Consider the following 25,272-nt stretch of genomic DNA (forward strand, 5'->3'; position numbering starts at 1 on the left):
CAAGTTGCCTCTAAAAGTTCAGTTTGGATCTTCTACCCAAGAAGCAAGATGTCTGCCCAGCGCAGGGGCACGTCGCTGCGGGTCTCGGGGGTGTGGGTGGTCTGGGTGGTCCTCCCGGCCTGTTTGGGGGTCTCCTCTGTGTCTGTCTCGGCCCAGGCCGGCCTGAGCCCCCTCCTCAACGGGACTCAGATCATGTTCGACGACCTGTGTAAGAAGTCTGTGAGCTGCGAGGTAAAGAAATAATAATAAGCTTTTCTTTCTGTTTCCAGACTGATTTATGATGATATTTTTGGGCAATGGGCATATTATAAGACAGGGGTCTTCAACGTTTTCAGGGCCCTTAGAGAGAGATGAAGCACTAGCAGGGACCCCCACAACCTTTTTCATAGATTCCATATAGTTCCATTGTTTGACAGCACAATCATCAGTGTATTTTGGATTCATGTCAATTTGTGTTTTCAGATATTTAACCACTTGTCTTGAACCGTCAATACTTAATAAACCTTACCTTTCAATCTTTACTTACTCTGCTCTTTTTCCCCTCTACACCAAAGCTCTTTGCCAAAAAAATAGCAGATCTACAAGCTCACAATGCCTCGCAGCGCGAGGCATTCTGAGCTCGCCTTGTAGATCTGCTATTTTTGGCTAAAGTTTTCAGAATATGAACACTAGGGTTCAAGTGGTTAATATAAAAAAGAAGAAAACAAAAGTTCGTATCACTCATAGATTTGGAGGACCCCCTGTAGTAACTCTGAGGACCCCCTAGGGGTCCCGGACCCCAAGTTGAAGACCCCTGTTATAGGATACTGTGACCATGGGGTTTGGAGCACATAACAGACAGAACAACGACTTATTATTAAAATATATAATCTTCCTGTAAAATATAAAAATTAAGACGTTAATGTAATTTCATTAATCAAACTCTCCTAAAAGACTACAGCTCACAGTGCATTAAAGGAGTAGTTCACCCCCAAAATGACTTTTCTTCTATTGATTACTCACACCATGGAGACTGGAGTTCAATAAAATGTTTTGTATTTGTCGCATTCCTAAGAAAAAACAAATAAATAAATAAATATGTACCCCCATTGATTCTGGATGGGGACCCAAATACAATGCACAAATGCATTTGGGTGAGTATCAATGGGGGTACATTTACTTGACCCTTTACCCTAAATCAGAGGTCTTCAACAGGGGGTCCGGGACCCCTAGGGGGTCCCCAAAGTTACTACAGGAGGTCCTCCAAATCCTTTGTGTGATAGAAGCTTTTTTTCTCAATTTGTATATTAACCACTTGAACCCTAGTGTCCATATTCTAAGAACTTTAGCCAAAAATAGCAGATCTACAAGCTCACAACGCCTCTTGTGAGCTTCTAGATCGGCTATTTTTTGGCAAAGAGGTTTGGTGTATTGGGGAAAAAAAGAGCAGACTAAAGTACAGAGTGAAAGGTAAATATCTGAAAACACAAATTGACATGAATCCAAAATACACTGATGATTGTGCTGTCAAACAATGAAACTATGGAATCTATTTGAACAGGTAGTGGGGTTCCCTGCTTCATCTCTCTCTCAACTAAGGGGTCCTTGGCCTGAACACTTTGAAGACCCCTGGCCTAAATGTACCCCCATTGATTCTGACCCCAAAGCATTTGGGTCTCCATCCAGAATCAACGGGGGTAAATTTACCATAATCAGTTTTTTCTTGTCAATAGGAATGCGATGAATACCAAATATTATTGAACTCAAGTCTCCATGCCATTGTGTGACCAAGCAATAGAAAAACAAGTCATTTTGGGGGTGAACTACTGCTTTGATCATAATTCATGGCACAAATTGACCAATAAAAGGAGACAAATCGTTCTGTGTTTTATTTGTCATTGAATGTTTACATCAGTGGGGCGGCATAGCTCAGGGGTAGAGAAACCGTTATTAGAGCACGAAGGGTTCCCAGTTCGAATCCGGGCTCCCCCTGAGTTAATGTCAAAGGGTCCTTGGGCAAGACTCTGAACCCCACATTGCTCCCGGTGAGCAGGTTGGTGCCTTGCATGGTTTCCTCCGCCACTGATTATAATACTATATAAATTTGTATTACAACTATCCTAAATTATAATACACTATAATGGATTATAACTGTGATTATAATACACTATAAAGTATTAATGTATTACTATGATAATTATAATACTCTAATCTATCTATAAATGCGAGAATAATACTATATAAATTTGTATTACAACTATCCTAAATTATAATACACTATAATGGATTATAACTGTGATTATAATACACTATAAAGTATTAATGTATTACTATGATAATTATAATACTCTAATCTATCTATAAATGCGAGAAGTCTCTGCGTGTCTGTCTGTGTGTCTGTAATCCGCGTATCTCGAGAACCGTTCGTCCCACCGGCTTCAGATTCGGCACGCGCGTTCCCCGCCGCGGCACGGAGTGCAGTGCCGGGCCTCGACCCGACCCGACGCGCGGTTTTCCCGAACCGGCGCGAAACGTTCGGAATCTCCTTATGCGGGGTTGATTGTTGACATCAGGCTGTTCTGGAGGAAATCGGCGAAAGCTCTGACTCATTGTGACATCACTTCATAAAAGGCTCTGACATCACGTACGCCACATGAGTCAACAAAAAATCTCTGTGAGTGTGTATGTATTATGTATGTAATCCGCGTATCTCGAGAACCGTTCGTCCCACGGGCACGCGCGTTCTCCATATATGGGCGTTCGTCCCACAGGCACGCGCGTTCTCCATATATGGGCATAAAATGAATGCCCCCATATATGGGCATAAAATGGATTGCAGACAGACAGATACAGATATCTCCATATATGGACATAAATGGACAGAGGCAAACAGATGGTCAAAGATCTCCATATATGGGCATAAAATGGACGCAGACAGACAGATACAGATATCTCCATATATGGGCATAAATGGACACGGGCAAACAGATGTTCAAAACGGGTCCTATGACAACAGGTATAATGAGGTTTGCATTAAAGGGGGAACCGGCACTGTGTCTGCAACACAGTTGGAGGCACAGACAGATACTCCATATATGGGCATAAAATGGACCCAGAACTATAACTGCAGTGATCTCCATATATGGACATAAAATGGACGCCGACAGACAGACAGACAGATACAGATATCTCCATATATGGGCATAAATGGACACAGGCAGATATATGGGCATAAATGGACACAGGCAAACAGATGTTCAAAACGGGTCCTATGACAACAGGTATAATGAGGTTTGCATTAAAGGGGGAACCGTCACTGTGTCTGCAACACAGTTGGAGGCACAGACAGATACTCCATATATGGGCATAAAATGGACCCAGAACTATAACTGCAGTGATCTCCATATATGGACATAAAATGGACGCCGACAGACAGACAGACCGATACAGATATCTCCATATATGGGCATAAATGGACACAGGCAGACAGATGGTCAAAACGGGTCCTATGAAAACAGGTATAATGGGGTTTGCATTAAAGGGCGGGGCATTCATTCCCAATTTACATTGTTCCGAGTTGGCCAGGTCGCCGACTAGACGCTGGGCCGCCCCAGCTTCTAGTAGATTATAATAGTGGTTATAACACAATAGAATCTATCATGTATTCCAACTATATCCTGGTGGTCTAAATGAAAAGTCAGTGAGTGATCAGTCATTATGAAGTGTTTGGCCCTGTTTGGCCTAGCTCAGACCTACTCTAGATTGGATACTTTTTAGTACCACGTTTAGTACCACTTTCACACCACTCTACCCAGGTCCTTGTAGTGGAAAACCTGGCACAAGTGGGCGGTGTGGAGTGGAGTGGTGTGGTGTTGGGCCTGTGGAAAAGGGGCTTTATTATAGGTGCTACCTGGGCTCTGCTCTAATATAAAGTATTGATTGAATGGATCTAACATAAAGTATGTAATGCAGGGGTTCCCAAACCTTTTTGGCTCTGGGCACCCCTACAAATCCTTTTTTCCATCCGAGGCACCCCTACATTATCTTAATGAATGTAGGGGTGCCTTTTCACTCCTGGCACCTTTTATTTATGGCAACGTTTAGCAAGGAAAACATTGAGATAATGGCTACTTTGGTTAGAACTGACTGAAGATTTAAAATTCAAGTTTAAAACGATCCTAAATAGTTGTTTTTAATTGTCCAAATAAATTCCAAATATTATCAAATTATCTCGTGGCACCCCTGGACTGCCGTCACGGCACCCCAGGGTGCCCGTCACCTAGGGCTGTCACGATATGACATTTTACGATGACGATTAATTGTCACTCAAATAATTGGCGATTAACGATTTAATTGTGTTTTTGTCGTTGATAATTACATTTCTGTTTGGCTTTCAGGCTTTGAAGTTGTACATGGTAGATATAACACATAACCTAAATATACAAAGAAATTACTGACATATTTGACAACTTACTACTTAAAAAATAACTTTGATAGTGGAAATAGCCGATCTACAAGCTCACAACGCGCCGCGATGCGACGCGTTGTGAGCTTGTAGATCTGCTATTTCCACTATTTCAGACATTTTTCAACATTCACGATTATGACGATTATGACAAAATAATTGCGATAATGTCAAATAATCACGATTAGACGATTATGTAATAATTGTGACAGCCCTACCCCTGGACTGCCGCCACGGCACCCCAGGGTGCCCCGTCACCCACTTTGAAAACCCCTGATGTAATGTCTCCCTGTAGGTGCTGAGGTTCAACACCTGCCTGGGCTCTGCTCTGCCCTACACTCACACGTCCCTGGCCCTGGCCGAGGACTCTAGGACCCAGGAGGAGGCCAACGAGAAGCTCACCATGTGGTCTGGTGAGGAGACTGATCTGTGTTTGATTTATCTTTTACCAGGGGTGGAAAAAGGTACTCAAACGATTTACTGAAGTAAAAGTATCAATAATGCAATGTAGAAATAAGCCATGTTTCCATAAACTTATTCGAATTAGGGAAGCGAATTATCAGAAATGCGTATTAAGACAAAGCGAATTTAGCCTGTTTCCATTAAACTGATGAAATGCGATTCTTGGGAGATCCTGCCTGGGTCCGTCTGACCGACGTGCTGTAAATACTTCCCGCGGGCTTGCACACAGTGACCAGAGCTGGGATGGGGCTGATTTTTTTTCTCAGACCGATGCGAGAGACGCGCAGATGCGAGCTGCTGTGAGCTTGTAGATCGGGCACTTTTGGTGTGATGACGAAGGGTCACTCCGTGTGTAACAACCGGTTTGTTTTGTGGGCTAACGCTATACAATGGACGTTAATTAAGCGGCGGAGGGAAAGTGTTATAGGACGACGATATGGACCAGAACTTCATAATTTATTCGCATTTATTGTGTGACCCGTTTCCATTCACAAATGCGCATTTAGTTTATTCGATAAAGCCTCAAAATCCACCTCCACAAATCCAGTGTTTCTAAAAAGATTTTGCGAATAAGCCTTACTGTTACAAGTAAAAGTCCAGAATTCAAAATGTACTTAAGTAAAAGTATGAAAGTTTTGGCATCAAAATGTACTTAAAATACCAAAAGTAAAAGTACAAAATATTGGCAAATAGCAGATCTACAAGCTCACATCGCGCCGGGTTATGAACTTGTAGATCAGCTATTTCCACTATCAATGTCCTTTTTTATGTAGGCTGTAGTGATTTCTTTGTATATTTAGGTTATGTGTCATATCTGCCATGTGCAACTCCAAAGCCTACAAGCCAAACAGAAATGTAATTATCAACGACAAAATCACAATTAAATCGTTAATCACAATTATATAAGTGACAATTAATCGTCATGTAAAATGTTATAATCACGACAGCCCTAGTCTTGATCCATGTTCATCATTAATAGCCAGGTGATAACGAGGTTAATTAACATGCTGATGAGATGATAATTGTTCCAAAGAGTTAACGGCAAGTGACAACAAAAAGGTCATTGACAGGACAGGATGTAAACGGAGGTTAGACATCCATCCAATCAGAGTGAGTCTTTCATATGTAAAAACCCTATGATTGACACCTCTTATCTCCAGCCAATCAGTCTCAGTCTTTCACATGTAAACACCCTATGATTGACACCTATCTCCAGCTGAGATCAGCCTCTATTGGTCGAGGTGTCATCATCAACAACAGTGCTGAGAATGAGCTAGCCAGGTAAAACCAGCCTAGATAATGCATCTAGCTAACTAACTGCAGTATCTACAGTAACTAACTGCTAACTAACTGCAGTATCTACCCTACCTTGTTTTAACATGGCTGGGATGTCTAGCTCAGCTAGGCTAAGGCAGGAAGAGCCAAATCAACTAGATCATACATGGGCAACTGGCGGCCCGGGGGCCACATGCGGCCCCCACCTTCACTTAATGTGACCCACAGGTTAATACTGGAATACTGATATAATATTGATTTCAGCTGTTACAATTCCAAACATGACCTGCTTTAATTCTGTCTATATTAGTAGCTTAATGACTAGTATAGTAGTAATAAAATGTATTTTTTTAGGTCCAATTTTTTGGTATTTAGGTTCATTAAGTTAACATGAGTATATAACTAAATGGGTTTGAATTAAATCAAAATGTTACAGGATTCCAATTAAGAAATAACAAAAAATAATTCAGGATTCCAATTCAAAAGAAGCAAAAATAGCCTGCGATGCGTTTTGAGCTTGTAGATCTGCTATTTTTGCTTCTATTGTATGCAATACTAGAATGACAAATGTGGCCCTCTGGAGGGAAGGTAGAAATATAGTGGCCCTCACCATCATCAAAGTTGCCCACCCCTGAACTAGATAGTATCTTATTGGCAACTGTATCTATCGTGCAGATACCCTGTATGTCATACATGGGCAACTGGCGGCCCGGGGGCCACATGCGGCCCCCACCTTCACTTAATTCGGCCCGCAGGTTAATATCAGAATACTGCTTCCAAACATGCGAACATGACCCGCTTTAATTACTTCAGTCTATATTAGTAGCTTACTTTTTTTAAATGCCCAATGTATTTGAGTTCATGAAGCTAGCAAAAGAAGAACATATAAATGTATTTGAAATTAAATATTTTTTTTACTTTTCAGGGTTCCAATTAAATTTACTTTTTAGGATTTCAATTCAAAAATAGCAAAAAATGTGCCGATCTACAAGCTCAAAACACGTCGCACAAGCTTGTAGATCGGCACATTTTTGCTATTTTTTGACTGTATATGCATTGTGGCCCCCTGGAGTGAACGTGAAAATATAGTCTCTACATCATCAAAGTTGCCCAACCCTGCAGTGTAGACTATAGCTTGCAGATCTGCTTTTTCCATTATTCATGTTTCAGGATGTAGTAGAATAAAGTTACATTTCGTAAGTCTTATCTGCCCTGTGCACCTTCTGTTTATGAAATGCAATTTCTGATGCAGTTCCAATGTTATGAGACAAAAACACAATTGAACCGTTAATTGTTTGTGTGACAATAATCGCAGTGTTGATATTGACCGCAAATTTTGATTTCGCTTTAGTCACAGTCTTTTGAATGAAATTCCTATTTAGTCATATTTTAGTCATCTGAAATAGTCTAGTTTTGGTCCCGGGACCCACAGGTGGTCATTCAAATGGGTCCCAGAAAAGTTTTATGAGTCCTCAATATAAAGTTTACGCGCGAAAAATGGCGTCGGACGTCGGTGGAATCAAAACATTGACGTTTCTATCGCCTGTTTAAGACTTTCTACGTGGATTTTATTTGTGTTAACGTAGGGTGAAGTAGGATGCTTTCACCCATGAACAATGGTGGTGTCTGTGGATTTTTTTTTTTTTTTTTTTTTTTTTACCGCGACACGATAAATTATTTTAACATGGACTCCAATGGAGGCGCATCCCCGGGACCCCAGGACCATGACATGAATGAGTCCCTGGGTGACTTGAATGAGTTTTTGATGCGGGATGCGCACGTAATGACATCACTGCATGTGTGTATAAAAGGTCCTTTTCACTTAACTGGAGCTCAGTTAGTCTGTTCTTGAGAGACTACTATGTCAGTGGTTCTCAAACTTTTTCATGTGAAGGACCCCCAAAATGATATTTATTTGGCCACGGACCCCCATCTCAAAATGTTTAGTTCCAGGGACCACCCAGAGCTTGTATATCTGCTATTTTTCCACTGGTTAAAGCATTCAATAATTCTAGGCCTAAATGGGTTTTAAAAGAGAAATGCCCCTGCCTCTCTAACATTCTGTGCAGGTCCCTGACTAGAACTAACACTCTCTATGCTTCATGTTGTTTGTGTGTTCCTCGTCCAGGCCTGAGGAACGCTCCTCGCTGCTGGTCGGTGATCCAGCCGCTGCTCTGTGCCGTCTACATGCCCAAGTGTGAGGGGGGACGCGTGGAGCTGCCCAGCCAGTCCCTCTGCCTGGCCACCAGGGGGCCCTGCAGCATCGTGGACCAGGAGAGAGGATGGCCCAACTTCCTCAAGTGCGAAGACAAGGACAAGTTCCCTGTGGGATGCTCGGTACGACACCACGCCACGCCACACCACACCACGCCACGCCACGCCACGCCACGCCACACCACACCACACCACACCACACCACACCACACTGCGTACCTTACTATTTTACTGTGTCCATCCATACATCCATCCATCTTCAACCGCTTATCCGGAATCGGGTCGCGGGGTTAACAGTTCCAACTGAGACTTCCAGATTTCCTTATCCCGAGCAACTTCCTCCACTCCCTCAGGGAGTATAGCGAGGCGTTCCCAAGCTAGTTTGGAGATATAATCCTTCCATCTGGTCTTTGGTCTGCCACGGGGTCTCCTCCCAGTGGGACGTGCATCGAGGACCTTCCTAGGAAGGCGCTCGGGGGCATCTGTACTAGATGCCCGAACCATCTAAGCTGACTCCTTTTCCAAGTGTAGGAGCAGCGGTTCTACTCCAAGTCTCTCTCGGGTGACTGAACTTCTCACCCTATCTCTTAAGGGCGATACCAGGCACCCGTCTGAGGACACTGTACAATTTCTTTTCTTTTCATACTTCTCTGTAACTTTGTAAAAAACCTTAAAGGACAACTTTGTTTTTTTTTTTACAATAAGGGTTCATATTTTAGATAGTCATTAGAGAAAAGGGTCATACATGTGGCTAAATATGTATTTTAGACAAAATAACCCCATTCCCAAGATGCACTGCAATCTTTCATTTGTTACTGAATAATAGTAACAAAGACATTGCCGGCATTTTGTGTCCAAAAAGACAAAATACTAAAATCAATAAAACAACCGAAAGCAGTAAATGAAAACATTTTAACACTCATCTTTTCTGTTCTCTAATTACAATCTAAAATATGAACCCTTGTTGTAAAAAACTGAAGTTGTCCTTTAACCCATTTAGGCCTAGGATTATTGACTGCTTTAACTATTGAAAAATAGCAGATATACAAGCTCACAGTGCGGCACCGAGTGCCGCGCTGCAAGCTTGTAGATCTGCTATTTTTGAAAAAGTCGTGAACATGTGTGTAAACCTTTGAATATATGTATTTTCAAAGCGAACGTTTGTAACTCAAATTTGGCTTCTGGGTGGTCCCTGGAACTAAATGTTTTGAGATGGGGGTCCGTGGCCAAATACATATCATTTTGGGGGTCCTTCACATGAAAAGGTTTGAGAACCACTGACATAGTAGTCTCTCAAGAACAGACTAACTGAGCTCCAGTTAAGTGAAAAGGACCTTTTCTTTGACGATGGCTGGCCAGATTGCTGACATAGAAACATAGTTTTTTTTTTCTTCAAAAAAGCTTAGAAGGATTTTTCAGAAATAGCAGATCTACAAGCTCGCAGCGCGGCACTCGGTGCCACGTTGTGAGCTTGTATATCTGCTATTTTTCACTGGTTAAAGCATTCAATAATTCTAGGCCTAAATGGCTTAAACTGCTGTGCTGCCTCCAGGAGACTTGGGATAATAAAGTTCTCTCTCTCTCTCTCTCTCTCTCTCTCTCTCTCTCTCTCTCTCTCTCTCTCTCTCTCTCCCTCCCTCCCTCCCTCCCCCCCCTCTCCCTCCCTGGCAGAACGAGGTTCAGAAGCTGAAGTTCAACGTGTCGGGGCAGTGCGAGGCTCCTCTGGTGAAGACGGACATTGTGTCGTCGTGGTACAAGGACGTGGAGGGCTGTGGCATCCAGTGTGACAACCCTCTGTTCACCGTGGAGGAGCACGAGGACATGCACGCCTACATCGCCTACTTCGGCACCATCACCCTGCTCTGCACCTTCTTCACCCTGGTGAGCAGGGATGGGGCGATAGTCGCTGTCATCGTTTATCGTGATTATTAACCCATTCAGAACGGGTATACACATTATTGTGTATCGTTATTTTATGCTTTAACTATTGAAAAATAGCAGATCTACAAGCTCTATTTTTGAAAAATCGTGAAAATTTGAATTTTGGCCCGATTCTATAAGTGTCTTTTGAATCCTTCTAAGGTTTTAAAAAAAAAAAAAAACCTGTGTTTCTATGTCAGCAATCTGGCCAGCCATCGCCAAAGAAAAGGTCCTTTTCACTTAACTGGAGCTCAGTTAGTCTGTTCTTGAGAGACTACTATGTCAGTGGTTCTCAAACCTTTTCATGTGAAGGACCCCCAAAATTATATGTATTTGGCCACGGACCCCCATCTCAAAATATTTAGTTCCAGAGACCACCCAGAAGCAAAATTTTGTTATAAACGTTCAATTTGAAAATAGGCCTACATATAGTCAAAGATTTGCACACATTTTCACGACTTTTTCAAGAATAGCAGATCTACAAGCTCGCAGCTGTGAGCTTGTATATCTGCTATTTTTCTCTGGTTAAAGCATTCAATAATTCTAGGCCTAAATGGGTTAAACTAATTGTCCTACTGTATCACACGAAGAGTTTGGCATCCCCCCCTGAGTAACTCTGAGGACCCCCTAGGGGTCCCGGACCCCCTGTTGAAGACCCTTGCAGTACTGTCTCCATCTTATTAGTTGTTGTTTTTTCGTAAGGCTACGTTCCTGGCCGACTGGAAGAACTCCAACCGCTACCCGGCCGTCATCCTCTTCTACATCAACGCCTGCTTCTTCGTGGGCAGCATCGGCTGGCTGGCTCAGTTCCTGGACGGGGCACGCACCGAGATCGTCTGCAAGAGCGACAACACCATGCGCCTGGGAGAGCCCTCGTAAGTAGAGTTACAACACCATGCGCCTGGGAGAGCCCTCGTAAGTAGAGTTACAACACCATGCGCCTGGGAGAGCCCTCGTAAGTAGAGCTACAAGACCATGCGCCTGGGAGAGCCCTCGTAAGTAGAGCTACAAGACCATGCGCCTGGGAGAGCCCTCGTAAGTAGAGTTACAACACCATGCGCCTGGGCGGGCCCTCGTAAGTTTGCTACTGCTGCAGAAGCAAGCCTAGATAAGCCAGAGACATTTCCCCGTCGCTCATTTGAACTAAAAACATATTCTCAATCTTGACTCTCAATTCCTAAACCAATCGTTCAGCTCCAAAGTAAAGCTAGTGCTAAATGCTTTTGTTTTTGTTTTCTACGGGGCTGAAAGAGTGTTGCCACATTTGCCAGATTCTGTGAGTGAAACAAGCGAAGTGTTCTATGAAAACGAGGCCGAAAGAAGCAACCATTTTCACTACTTGAGCCCCGATTGCATCAGCACTTCACAAAACAAGCCATAAACAAAAGCAAGCAGATTTAATTTAACCCATTTAGGACTGAGAACAATTCTAAAAACACCTTCTAAATCCTGACTTAAGGTTTCTGAAAAACCTCAAATATGTATTCAAGAATTACAAAAAAACATTATGTTGCTATATTGATTTGTCACTGTCAGGCAGAAACCTTGCATCTCCATTCATGTCAATTTGTGTTTTCAGATATTTAACCATCTTTCACTCTGTACTCTGCACTCTGCTCTTTTTCCCCTCCACACCAAACCTCTTTGCCGAAAATAGCAGCTCACAATGCCTCGCAGTGCGAGGCGTTGTGAGCTTGTAGATCTGCTATTTCCGGCTAAAGTTCTCAGAATATGAACACTAGGGTTCAAGTGGAGAAAAAAGGTTTCTATCACTCAAAGATTTGGAGGACCCCCTGTAGTAACTCTGAGGACCCCCTAGGGGTCCCGGACCCCCTGTTGAAGACCCCTGGTTTACAAAAACGGGTACACATTATTGTGTATCATTATTGTATGCTTTAACTATTGAAAAAACCCTAACCCTAACCCCAAAATGATATGTATTTGGCCACAGACACCCATCTCAAAATATTTACTTCCAGGGACCACCCAGAAGCAACATTTTAGTTGCAAACGCTTGCTTTGAAAATACATATTTTCAAAGATTTGCACACATTTTCACAACTTTAAAAAAAATAGCAGATCTTGTATCTGCTATTTTTCACTGGTTAAAGCATTCAATAATTCTAGGCCTAAATGGGTTTAATGTCTTGTGTCCTCATGTCAGGTCGTCGGAGACGCTGTCCTGCGTCACCATCTTCATCATCGTCTACTACTCCCTGATGTCGGGGGTGATCTGGTTCGTCATGCTGACCTACGCCTGGCACACCTCCTTCAAGGCGCTGGGCACCACCCACCAGCCCCTGCATGGCAGGACCTCCTACTTCCACCTGGTCACCTGGTCCGTGCCCTTCGTCCTCACCGTGGCCATCCTGGCCATCGCAGAGGTTCGTTCCAACATGCTAACTTCCACACTCGCACACTCCAGTGGCGTCAGTTCAGAAAAAGCTAAGGTATGGCAACATGACTGGTGCGTGTGCAAGACACCAGTCATGTTGCCATACCGTAGCAACAGGCATGATACATTTATTTTAATAAGTTAATTAAATTTTTTCTCCCGTTTCTACGGTTTCTTGGGCTGGATATGGCAGCCTGGAACGGTTGTTCAAGTGCAGCTAAACTTGGCATGTTAGTAAACGTGCCACAATTAACAATAATGCATTGCACCTTTGCAGCTGACCTGCAGAACCTGGGATTATACCATTTTGTCAAGATGAGAATACAAGTGTGGAGAATATAATTATAATACCTTGTTAAAGTGACCATTTTGTAAAATTTTGCATTTGTAGTTATTTTACTGTAATTTAACAACATAATAACCAGAACAGATAGACAAAGAGACATTCATGGATTTATATTTAAAAGTAACTTATATTTTCCCCCCTGGACCCAGGGTATGGCAGCTGCATACCCCTGCCATACCCAATTGACGCCCCTGACCTGCTAACCTCCACACTCGCGCACTCCACAAATGAAGAAGAGTAGGAGCAGCATTGCAGAAATCTTCGCGTTTTGCTATAATAATAAGGCCTAATGTAATCAGGCTGCTGATTCAAAATAAATATTGGTATCATGGTTGCTTAGGGATGTAGGGTGGATGGATTGACCATATTCACATGGCGCCATCTCGCCATCAACTCATTGACTGCTTTACCACGAGTTTCCCGAGTTATTCTATATGTCCAGGCCGCCTTTAAAAATAAACCTCTGCATGATCGCGACCGCGAAATTGCATGTTTAACCCCCATACCAAACCCATCTTTCAAACATGGCAGCCATGTTTGTTTACTTTTGAAGAAAACATGATGGCTGCTATCTCATTATTATTATTTCCGAGCAGATGTTTTTGTTTGAAAGCTGTGAACAGCGTGCACACACGTGGTGCATGATCTAGGCATGGGCGTGCATGATCCGTCCACTATGAATTACTATGGGGAGACCTAAAGAGATTTTTAAAATGTGGCGAATTAGTTAAGTTCATGAAATGCCACCCCAGTTGCCACCTGGTTTTCAAACATGGCTGCCAGGTGAATATGGTCAATGGCACCCTATGGTGCTGCTGTGATGCCATTCCAAGGGTGCCTCAGAATAATCTGATAACATTTGGAATTAATCAATATCACTACATCAATATCACTTCTTTTTTACTTTTTGCTTAGTGAAAACAGACCTGATTTGCACTGTACTTGATGAGTTATATTTCCACTTTTCTACTTCAACTCTCTTCACCAAAAATAGCAGAATGCAGTTTTTACTATGGTGAAAGAAATGCAAATGCCCCCTCTTTCCATGCCATACCTGAAGGCAGCATTCAAGAACATTGCCTTGTCCAAACTCTCCTGAACTTGATGTTGAAAGAATTGCCCCTCTCTGTGTAGAAATCCATGCCGATACGCCACATCTCCAGTATTCACTTGATTATGCTTAGTTCAGTGTGGTGTCAAGCACTGAAAATAGCCAACCTCCAAGCTCACAACGTTATGAGCTTGGAGGTCGGCTATTTTTCCAAAAGGCCCTTTTTTAGAAATTTCAGCCCCTGCCTCTCTAACATTCTCTGCACGTCCCTGTTCTCCTGTTAGGTGGATGGAGACTCGGTGATCATGTTGTGATGTTCTCCTTTAACAGGTGGATGGAGACTCAGTGAGTGGCATCTGTTTCGTGGGTTATAAGAACTATCACTACCGGGCTGGCTTCGTTCTGGCTCCCATCGGAGTGGTGCTGCTGGTCGGAGGATACTTCCTCATCAGAGGTGAGCAACTTGACTATATACTTTTATTTGTAGGCCTAGAATTATTGAATGCTTTAGCTATAGAAAAATAACAGATATACAAGCTCACAGCGTGGCACCGAGTGCCGCGCTGCGAGCTTGTAGATCTGCTATTTTTGAAAAAGTCGTGAAAATGTGTGCAAATCTTTGAATATATGTATGTTAAAGCGAACGTTTGTAGGCCTAACTCAAATTTTGCTTCTGGGGGGTCCCTGGAACTAATTATTTTGAGATGGGGGGTCCGTGGCCAAATAGATATCATTTTGGGGGTCCTTCACATGAAAAGGTTTGAGGGGTCCTTCACATGAAAAGGTCTCTCAAGAACAGACTAACTGAGCTCCAGTTAAGTGAAAAGGACCTTTTCTTTGACGATGGCTGGCCAGATTGCTGACATAGAAACATAGGTTTTTCAAAAAATCGTAGAAGGATTCAAAAGACACTTATAGAATCGGGTCAAAATTTTAATTTTCACGATTTTTCAAAAATAGCAGACCTACGAGCTCGCAGCGCGGCACTCGGTGCCACGCTGTGAGCTTGTATATCTGCTATTTTTCAATAGTTAAAGCATAAAATAATGATAGACAATAATGTGTACCCGTTCTGAATGGGTTAATAAAGGTTATAGGGCGCTCGGGTGGCGTGCTGGTAACGTCTCTGCCCACCACCACCACCCCGTTGTGGGTTGGGATCCATCGTGGTGCATCGGGCCATGTCAGATGTCTATTTAGCAGAATGGTAAAGATATTGGACATCCATGCAGGAGACCTGGGTTCGACTCCCGGGCGCTACATCTTTACGAACACAACTGGGCCTGTATTCGGGGGAGGGAAACAACACAGGAAAATAACGACTAAATTGGGTAGATAAAGTGTGTAGAAAATGATTTGGGACCACATGATTTTCTACCACTTTTTGTGGTCCCATGTTCAGATACTGGATTCTGATTGGTTTAAAACAGATTCTGATTGATTTAAAACAGTGGTAAATCAGTCAACAACCTTGAGTTGGCTCATGGACCCCGCCCACTGTTGTGTTGCAGTTGTAACATTTCCAAGATCCTTGCAAGTTACAACTGTGTTTTCTTTCATTCATTTGGTAGAAGTGGTAGAAAAGCAATTTACCATTCGAGGGTTGTGGGTTGTTGGCTGATTTACCACTGTTTCAGGGTTGTGTGACACTCGGCCTAGCCTCGTGCCACAACCCTGAAACAGTGGTAAATCAGCCAACAACCAACTCCCTCTCATGGTAAATGGCTTACGTTTACTCTAAATAAAACATAAATAAAGGTTATGATGAGGATGATAATGAGGAGGACTACACTTACAGGTGGAGTTCACTTGGAAGTGGGACTATTAAAAAAGATGTTATTATCAGAAGAATGCATTGATAATGATGTGTGTTTCTGTGTTTTCAGGAGTGATGACTCTGTTCTCCATCAAGAGCAACCACCCTGGTCTTCTGAGTGAGAAGGCAGCCAGCAAGATCAACGAGACCATGCTGAGACTGGGTAGGAATTATGAACTTAAAATCTGATTATTATTCTACTATCAACACTTATTATCAGTGGTGGAAGAAGTACTCACATGTTTTACTTTAAGTAAAAGTATCAATAGGCCTACTGCAATGTAGACATACTGGCCCTCATTTATCAACGTGGTGCAGATAAAAATTTGGCTGTACACCGAAATTTAGGGAAGTCACAACATTTATCATTTCAACGTGACTTTGACGTTGTTGTAGGGTAGGATGAAATCTCACGTCAGGTTCTGAGGTGGTGTAGGATTGATCTTACACCTCTTATTCCATTGTAGACATGCGGGGCAGCAATATGTCTAAATAGTTGACTCATGTATCCACTCCAAAATGTATATTCAACACACTAATAAATAATCCCACTCTCTGTTACAAGTAAAAGTCGGGTAATTAACATTTACTTGAGTTAAAGTACATAGGTATTGGCATCAAAATGTACTTAATGTACCAAAAGTGAAAGTACTCATTATGTAGAATGTGTCATTTGACATGGTATCATGTGTATAAAAGGTATTAGAATCTTTTGAAAATAGCAGATCTACAAGCTATGCGATGTGTTGTTAGCTTGCAGATTGGCTGTTTTCAAATAGCCAAAGTTAAAATAGGGCTGAAGTGAGTAGAAATAAAATTGCTGAAATTTGAGAATACACCAATTAAGTAAAAGTACATTATAGTGCTTGAGAAAAAATAAATACAAAATAATAAAACGTAGTTTTTTTTTACACCAATGGTTCTTATTCAACCATAAATAGTCAAACATTTTGACACACCACTCATGTCTTCTAATGTTAGTTTTATTTTCCATAAAGGATACCAGTGTGTTTCTCATTCAGTAATTTGTGTTTCCTCTCCTCAGGTATCTTTGGGTTCCTGGCCTTCGGTTTTGTCTTCATCACGTTCGGATGTCATTTCTACGACTTCTTCAACCAGGCAGAGTGGGAGAGGAGCTTCAGAGAATATGTGCTGTGAGTCCTGACACCTTCTTAAATACTATAGATACTATGGCATTAACGACTTGTGATTTACTGAGTCGACTCGACTCAGTAAAAGGTTGAGTTGAAGTCGACTTTGTCGTTCGATGACGTCATCACATCACACACGACCCCCCAATTATTTTGAGGGGTCCCCAGATGATTAACTTAATGTGAAACATTGTTTTCTCACTCAACAGTAAACAAACTAACATAAAGTTTAAGTGTAGAGGGTATCTGTAAATTTCTAAAGTGACAATTTAAGGACTTTTAATACCTCTAAAATGACAAATTAAACAATGTCCAAATTGTCAAATATATTGAGGCAGAAATTGTGAAAATAGCAGATCTACATGCTCACAACACCTCGCAACGCGAGGCGTTGTGAGCATGTAGATCTGCTATTTTCACAATATAAATTATTTTTATTTTATTTTTTCAACTCCGACTTTCGACATTCTCTGGTAGGAGTCGACTTGTGTAATGAAGTCGACTTGTCGACTTTTTGGTTAATGCCCTAATGCACACGCACGCACGCACGCACGCACGCACGCACGCACGCACACACACACACACACACACACACACACACACACACACACACACACACACACACACACACACACACACACACACACACACACACACACACACACACACACACACACACACACACACACACACACACACACACACACACACACAAAGACTCCCAACCACTGACTGCAGTCCCGTTCAGCCAACAGTCTGTTGACATTGGTTGGACTGGGATTCATTTCAGCTCAGAAATGTCAACCTCTCCCTCCTGCTCTGACCAGTAAAAAGATGCATTTATTCCTCAAAGCTCCTCCATTTGAATAAACCTCACACACTGAGGGAGCTGAGAGTGAGGACTTAGATTACGTTGTACACAGATTTCTGTATTCGTTTTGAACAGGTGCTGGTTTTGAATTAATTTTGAACAAGCCCTGATTTTGAATAAATTTTTAATAACAAGCCCTGATTAGTCTAGTTGCTACTACAGGCAACACACTATTGTATTTGGTCCAAGAATCTTTTGCCAGCAAAGTGAACCTAGCAGTGTTTTGTAATCTTTTGAGTGATGTCATCCTGGTTGTAAGGCTGGACATCATGGACATATTGTACTGTCCTACTCCTTTGAGACGGGATTGGTCATCACCATATATAAGGATCCGTGGGTCGGCGGTTCACATCCCGGCTCCTCCTGTCAACATGTCGAAGTGTCCTTGGGCAAGACACTGAACCCAGAGTTGCCGCTTCACCTCCCAATGTATGGATGAATGAACCGCTGTAAAGCGCTTTGAGTTCACGACTATAAAAGCGCTATAAAAATGCAAGATGGAATTAATTTCCCAGTTGATTCCTTGTGACTCATGTCACTGCAACCTCACTTGCAATGTCCCAGGATTGCATCTTCCTGTTTTGAATATATTTTGAACAAACAGGCTCTGATTTTGAATATATTTTGAACAAACAGGCTCTGATTTTGAATATATTTTGAACAAACAGGTGCTGATTTTGAATATATTTTGAACAAACAGGTGCTGATTTTGAATATATTTTGAACAAACAGGTGCTGATTTTGAATACATTTTGAACAAACGGGTGCTGGTTTTAATTTAATTTGGACTCTGATTTTGAATCAATCTTTCCAACAAACAAGGTGCGAGGCCAACGTGACGATCGCCTCCCAGACCAACAAGCCGATCCCAGAGTGCACCATCAAGAACCGTCCCAGCCTGATGGTGGAGAAGATCAACCTGTTCTCCATGTTCGGGACGGGCATCGCCATGAGCACCTGGGTCTGGACCAAAGCTACCATCCTGATCTGGAAGAGAACCTGGTGCAGGTAAGATCTGAGTAGATGTAATCCGAGTATGTCCTGTTTTGTTTTGCGATAGTATTTTCTTTCAACAGAAAAATAACAATCTCGGGCATCATTGCTTTTGTATCGGCCGGTAGAGAAGGGCTCATTTTAAACATGAACGTGAATTAAAAGTTAGATTAGGATATGAATCCACTTTTGTGAATCTCATAACACTGCTGTTTATGGGTGCGTTCGGAAACCCGCACCGGGTGTGTGCTCAGTGTAGTGAGTGCAGTGGGCGTGGCGTTGTAAAGTGCGTTCAGTGTGGCTTATTTACGAACGACCAGTTTTAAGAGGTAGCTGTCCGCTTTTTCACTCTGAACTCTGAAGGAAAACTTTCTGAAAAGCAGCAGTTGCTAACGTAACGTTGATATTGAAAGGAGATGTAATTCATAGCATTGGCATACCTGCTGTTAGTTTACACGTTAATGCGTGTGAAACTATCAAGCCCAAACGACCAATAAAGCTGTAAATGCTGCATTTTGAAAACCAACCAATAAGAACACTGCACTGCCGCACCACACCGTCAAACCCCATCTTCTGAGTAGGGTCAGTCAGTGCGTGCACTCAGCACACCAGTGCGCCGCGCACTGGATTTCCGAACGACAACGCACAAGTGCACCGAATAAACAAACGACAACATGGCACACCAGTGCGTTGAGTGCGCATTTCCGAACGCACCCTAAGAGGAAATCGGACATCCTGGTCATGTGATCTCCCGTTGCATTTTGGGAATTGGAGTGTTTCTCTTCAGCCACAGGTGCCTCGTACAGTAAGATACAGCTTAAATGCGACCGTAGGTCGCAGTTTACTATCAGAGCCATCACATCTGTCTGACGTCTGTACGGGTCGGGTAACACCTGACTCTTTTCCCCTGAGTATCTGACATCACTGTGATGTCACCTGTGATGTCACAGTGATGTCAGATACTCAGAGCAGGGATTTCCATATATGACACGCGGAGAAGTTGAGGGGCGGCAAGGCGAGTGGCGAGGCAAATTTTCACGACTGCTTGTTCGTGCACTTGCTCGCCAGCGGCAAGAGCTGGATTTGTGGTCATCTTTGTGAAATACCTGATTGTAGAGTTAGTTCTTTAAACCTGATTGTAGAGTTAGTTCTTTAAACCTGATTGTAAAGTTAGTTCTTTAAACCTGATTGTAAAGTTAGTTCTTTAAACTGGATCGATGTAAATGTTAGTTTTTCCCATGCTTTCTTGTGGCAGGATCATGGGCCGCAGCGACGACGAGCCCAAGAGGATCAAGAAGAGCAAGATGATCGCCAAGGCCTTCTCCAAGAGGAAGGAGCTCCACAAAGACCCTGAGAAGGAGCTCTCCTTCAGCATGCACACCGTGTCCCATGATGGACCTGTGGGTGAGTGCACCAGCTCACCTTAAATTAAAGGAGTCATTCAGACCAAAACACATATAGGGTTAAATCTGCCTTTTATCATACCCCTTCATACCTGCTTTAGTCGATTTATTTTATAGCTGCCCCTGTTGCTAGATTTCAGCTGCCCCTGTTGCTAGATTTCGTGGCCTCTCTCATAACTAACACAGTGGATTAGCGGCTAGTGCGGTTATTTCTTTAGCTTCAAAGTTAGTATTTTTTTATTGGATTGTGTTTACACAACGTCCTGAGACCAACCACACCGCTGTTTTTACTTGTCAAACAGACGAGAAGATCCTCTGCTCCTCCCCTCCCTTTCTAGGCTCTCCTCTCCCTGCTCTGGTGCAGAGCAGAAGCCGTTTATATATATATATATATATATATATATATATATATATATATATATATATATACAAATAATGGGTGTTTTTAATGAATCTATCATGGTTAAAATGGAGTTTGAAGTTACAATGGGTGTGTGTGTGTGTGTGGAGAAAAGCCCATAAGGTGTTTTCCTGTTGAAAGTGGAATATCCCTTTAAGTACAGATACTCAAAAAAGAGCCAGATATGTCATCTATAAACTTAAAGGAGTAGTTCACCCCCAAAATGACTTTTTTTCTATTGATTACTCATGCCATGGAGAGTAGAGTTCAATAATATTTTTAGTTTTTTGTCGCATTCCTAAGACAAAAATGTGATAACAATACATTTACCCCCATTCATTTCGGATGGTGACCCGTTTCGAAACGGGTCACCATCCGGAATCAATGGGGGTAAATTTACTCAAATCAAATTTCTGTCTTAGGAATGTGACAAAAAACTAAAAATATTATTGAACTCTACTCTCCATGGCATGAGTAATCAATAGAAAAAAAGTCATTTTGGGGGTGAACTACTCCTTTAAGTAAACTTACTTACTGTACTTTCTTACTGTCCACCACTGCCTGTTTCAATTCAAATGATGACAAATAAAATGCTACCTGGCGCCTTTCTAAACTACTTATTGCTGCCTTGTGCCCTGAACTCATCTGTTCTGTGTCAATACAACAGCCATGAAAAAGGTATTATTGAATAGGGCTTGTGTTGTAACTGGTAAACAATAGTTCCACCTTGTGGTCTGAAATGGTACTGCGACTTTTCTTTATTCTTTATTCATAGGGATCCCCATTAGCTGCCACCAAAGTAGCAGCTACTCTTCGACTAATGAAAGCTTAGTGACTGACTCTGTAGTGTAAACCAGTGGTTCTCCACCTTTTCAGGCCGCGTCCCCCAAAATAATCATATTTTAACAGGGGACCCCCCACCCTACATTTTGTTTAACACGGTTGTGAAAATAGCAGATCTACATGCTCACAATGCCTCACGTTGTGAGCATGTAGATCTGCTATTTTCACAATTTCTGCCTCTAATATTTGACAATATGAAGAATGTTTTTTTTATTTTTTATTTTGGAGGTAATATTTGGGTCCCCAAAATAATTTGGGGACCCACCTGGGGATCCCGACCCACAGGTTAAGAACCACTGGTGTAAATGATGCTCATTGCTGTTCCGCTCTACTGTTGTCATTGACCGCATCTATCGCAACTGTACACTGTGTAAATGATACTTTGATGTCCCCAAATGGCCTTTCCTGTTGTTTTTGGTTTTGCAGCGGGAATCAACTTCGAGCTGAACGAGGCGTCCAACGACATGTCGTCAGCCTGGGCGCAGCACGTGACCAAGATGGTGGCCAGGAGGGGCGCCATCCTGCCCCAGGACATCTCTGTCACCCCTACTGGGACCCCCGGTGAGAGCCCCGCCCACTTTATACTGCCAGCCACTCCACTGTACCAAAGACTGTTCGTTTAGGAAGATAGCTCACACTTTTCCACTGGCCCAACAACACACCACTCCACACCACTGCCCACTACCAGGACCTGGGTAGAGTGGTGTGAAAGTGGTACTAAACGTGGTACTAAAAAGTATCCAATCTAGAGAAGGTCTGAGCTAGGCCAAACAGGGCCAAACACTTCATAATGACTGATCACTCACTGACTTTTCATTTAGACCACCAGGATATAGTTGTAATACATGATACTAGATTATATTGTGTTATAACCACTAGTATAATCTATTATAGTGTATTATAATTATCATAGTAATATATTAATACTTTATAGTGTATTATAATAACAGTTATAATCCATTATAGTGTATTATAATTAGTTATATAGTTATAATACAAATGTATATTTATATTATAATCACAGTTAAAAGGGTCAATTTATTTCTTACTGATAGGGGTACTTTTGTGTAATGGAAAATGTAGATATTTTTATGTGGTCCGGTGTGGTGTGGTGTAGTGTGGTGTGGTGTGGTGCTAAAGCTGCAGTCGAAAAGGGGTCACAGTGCGGGACCGAGTGCTGCGCTGTGAGCTTTTAGATCTGCCATTTGGGGCGGCATAGCTGAATGGTTAGGGAGCCCGTCTGGGGAACCAGAGCCCCTGGTTGTCCCAGGTTCCATTCCACAGCTGAATGGTTAGGGAGCCCGCCTGGGGAACCAGAGCCCCTGGTTGTCCCAGGTTCCATTCCATAGCTGAATGGTTAGGGAGCCCGCCTGGGGAACCAGGGCCCCTGGTTGTCCCAGGTTCCATTCCATAGCTGAATGGTTAGGGAGCCCGCCTGGGGAACCAGAGCCCCTGGTTGTCCCAGGTTCCATTCCATAGCTGAATGGTTAGGGAGCCCGCCTGGGGAACCAGGGCCCCTGGTTGTCCCAGGTTCCATTCCATAGCTGAATGGTTAGGGAGCCCGCCTGGGGAACCAGGGCCCCTGGTTGTCCCAGGTTCCATTCCATAGCTGAATGGTTAGGGAGCCCGCCTGGGGAACCAGGGCCCCTGGTTGTCCCAGGTTCCATTCCATAGCTGAATGGTTAGGGAGCCAGCCTGGGGAACCAGGGCCCCTGGTTGTCCCTGGTTCCATTCCATAGCTGAATGGTTATGGAGCCCGCCTGGGGAACCAGAGCCCCTGGTTGTCCCTGGTTCCATTCCATAGCTGAATGGTTAGGGAGCCCGCCTGGGGAACCAGAGCCCCTGGTTGTCCCAGGTTCCATTCCATAGCTGAATGGTTAGGGAGCCCGCCTGGGGAACCAGAGCCCCTGGTTGTCCCAGGTTCCATTCCAGGCCAGGGTAGCAATGTGGATGTATGTCCCTGAGCAAGACTCTTAACCCCTAATTGCTCACACGCTCCTTGTGGGCAGCGAATCAGCTGGGTTGGGCTGAAAATACTGAATTTCCCTCGCGGGAGGAAATAGATATCTATTTTTGAAAAATCTGGAAAACTTGACCCGATTCTACAAATCTCTTGTAAATCCTTCCAAGGTTTTGATAAAAAATGTTGAGAACCACTGGCTTAACTTAAATCCCCCCCCCCCCCCCCCCCCCCCACCCCAGTGCCCCCCCCGGAGCAGAGGATGTGGATGGTGGAGGCGGAGATCTCTCCGGAGATGATCAAGAGGAAGAAGAAGAAGAAGAAGAGGAAGAGGGACCACCAGGCCCCCCGTCCCGCCATGGAGGAGGAGACCGGAGGGGGCGGGGCGGCGGGGCCCCCACCCCACCACCACCGCCACCGTGAGTTCGGTGCCCCCAGCTCGGTGCCCCGGCTGCCCAGTCTGCCCTGCCACCCCAGCCTGGTGGCAGGGCTCTGGGAGCAGCAGGAGGACCAGCTGCCGGGGTCCCTCGGGGGGGCCTACGGGGACCCCCTCCCACCCCCACCACACCGCTCCTATCAGCAGGTAGAGTGGTAGAATCTTCCTATTTCTTTTACCCATTCAGGCCTAGAATTATTGAATGCTTTAACCAGTGAAAAATAGCAGATCTACAAGCTCACAGCGCGGCTGCGAGCTTGTAGATCTGCTATTTTTGAAAAAGTCGTGAAAATGTGTGTAAATCTTTTGAATTCATGAATTTTCAAAGCGAACGTTTTTAACTCAAATTTTGCTTCAGGGTGGTCCCTGGAACTAAATATTTTGAGATGGGGGTCCGTGGCCAAATAAATATCATTTTGGGGGTCCTTCACATGAAAAGGTTTGAGAACCACTGACATCTCTCAAGAACAGACTAACTGAGCTCCAGTTAAGTGAAAAGGACCTTTTCTTTGACGATGGCAGGCCAGATTGTTGACATAGAAACATAGGTTTTTCAAAAAATCTTAGAAGGGTTCAAAAGACACTTATAGTGAGCTTGTTCAATAGTTAAAGCACAAAATAATGATGCACAATAATGTGTACCCGTTCTAAATGGGTTAAAGATTTGTTTTTGGCCTTTTGCGCCTTTATACGGCATCGCAGCGGAAGTGGTTTACCGGTCCCACTAAAAAGTATCCCAACAATTTTGTTAAGCCTTGAACCAAAGCCATCCAGGATGGCAGTGAATCATGACCATACAACCTTTGATCCTACGAAAAGAACATTTTGAAAATCGCTAAAACAAAGGGTAGTTATTAAATGTAGTATATCAAATAATGTAATATTAAAATATGTTTTCACATCAGCAGGGCTTCTCCTTGGCTCCTCCCCCTGCTCGCCAGAGCCGCCAGCAGAGGAGCCTCCACCTGCAGGAGTTCCTCCCCCCAGGAGGACCCCCAGGAGGACCCCTGGGCCTCAGTGACCGTCCAGAGGACCTGGGTCTGGGGCCCCGCTGTCGGCCCCTGGCCTCGGCCCCCGGCCCCTCCTGCTCCTCCTCCTCCTGGCAGCCCGGGGGGTCCTTCCTCTACCCCGGGGAGGCCGAGCCTGTCCCCCCCGCCGCCGCCGGGGTCTCTGGGTCCAGGGGGAGGGGGGTGGGGGTCCGCGGCGGCCAGAGGGTGGTGGGCTTCGGCCCCATCCACTCCAGGACCAACCTGATGGAAGCTCAGCTCATGGACGCAGACTCGGACTTCTAA

The 25,272-nt window shown here is 43.6% G+C and overlaps 1 protein-coding gene across 1 annotated transcript; it reads left to right on the plus strand.

Moving 5' to 3' along the window:
• Positions 1-48: 48 nt before the first annotated feature.
• On the plus strand, positions 49-25,272 carry smo (smoothened, frizzled class receptor; the record flags this gene model as incomplete). The annotated part of the gene is made up of 14 exons (XM_080753918.1): positions 49-231; positions 4,740-4,857; positions 8,310-8,518; positions 10,067-10,276; positions 11,018-11,190; positions 12,480-12,699; positions 14,438-14,561; positions 15,994-16,086; positions 16,969-17,077; positions 18,768-18,953; positions 20,194-20,342; positions 22,011-22,145; positions 23,787-24,127; positions 24,889-25,272. 14 exons carry the CDS (start codon positions 49-51, stop codon positions 25,270-25,272), a joined length of 2,634 nt encoding a protein of 877 aa, XP_080610044.1.

The sequence above is a fragment of the Nannobrachium achirus genome, assembly GCF_963921795.1.
Source record: "Nannobrachium achirus genome assembly, chromosome: 23".
Lineage (NCBI taxonomy): Eukaryota > Metazoa > Chordata > Actinopteri > Myctophiformes > Myctophidae > Nannobrachium > Nannobrachium achirus.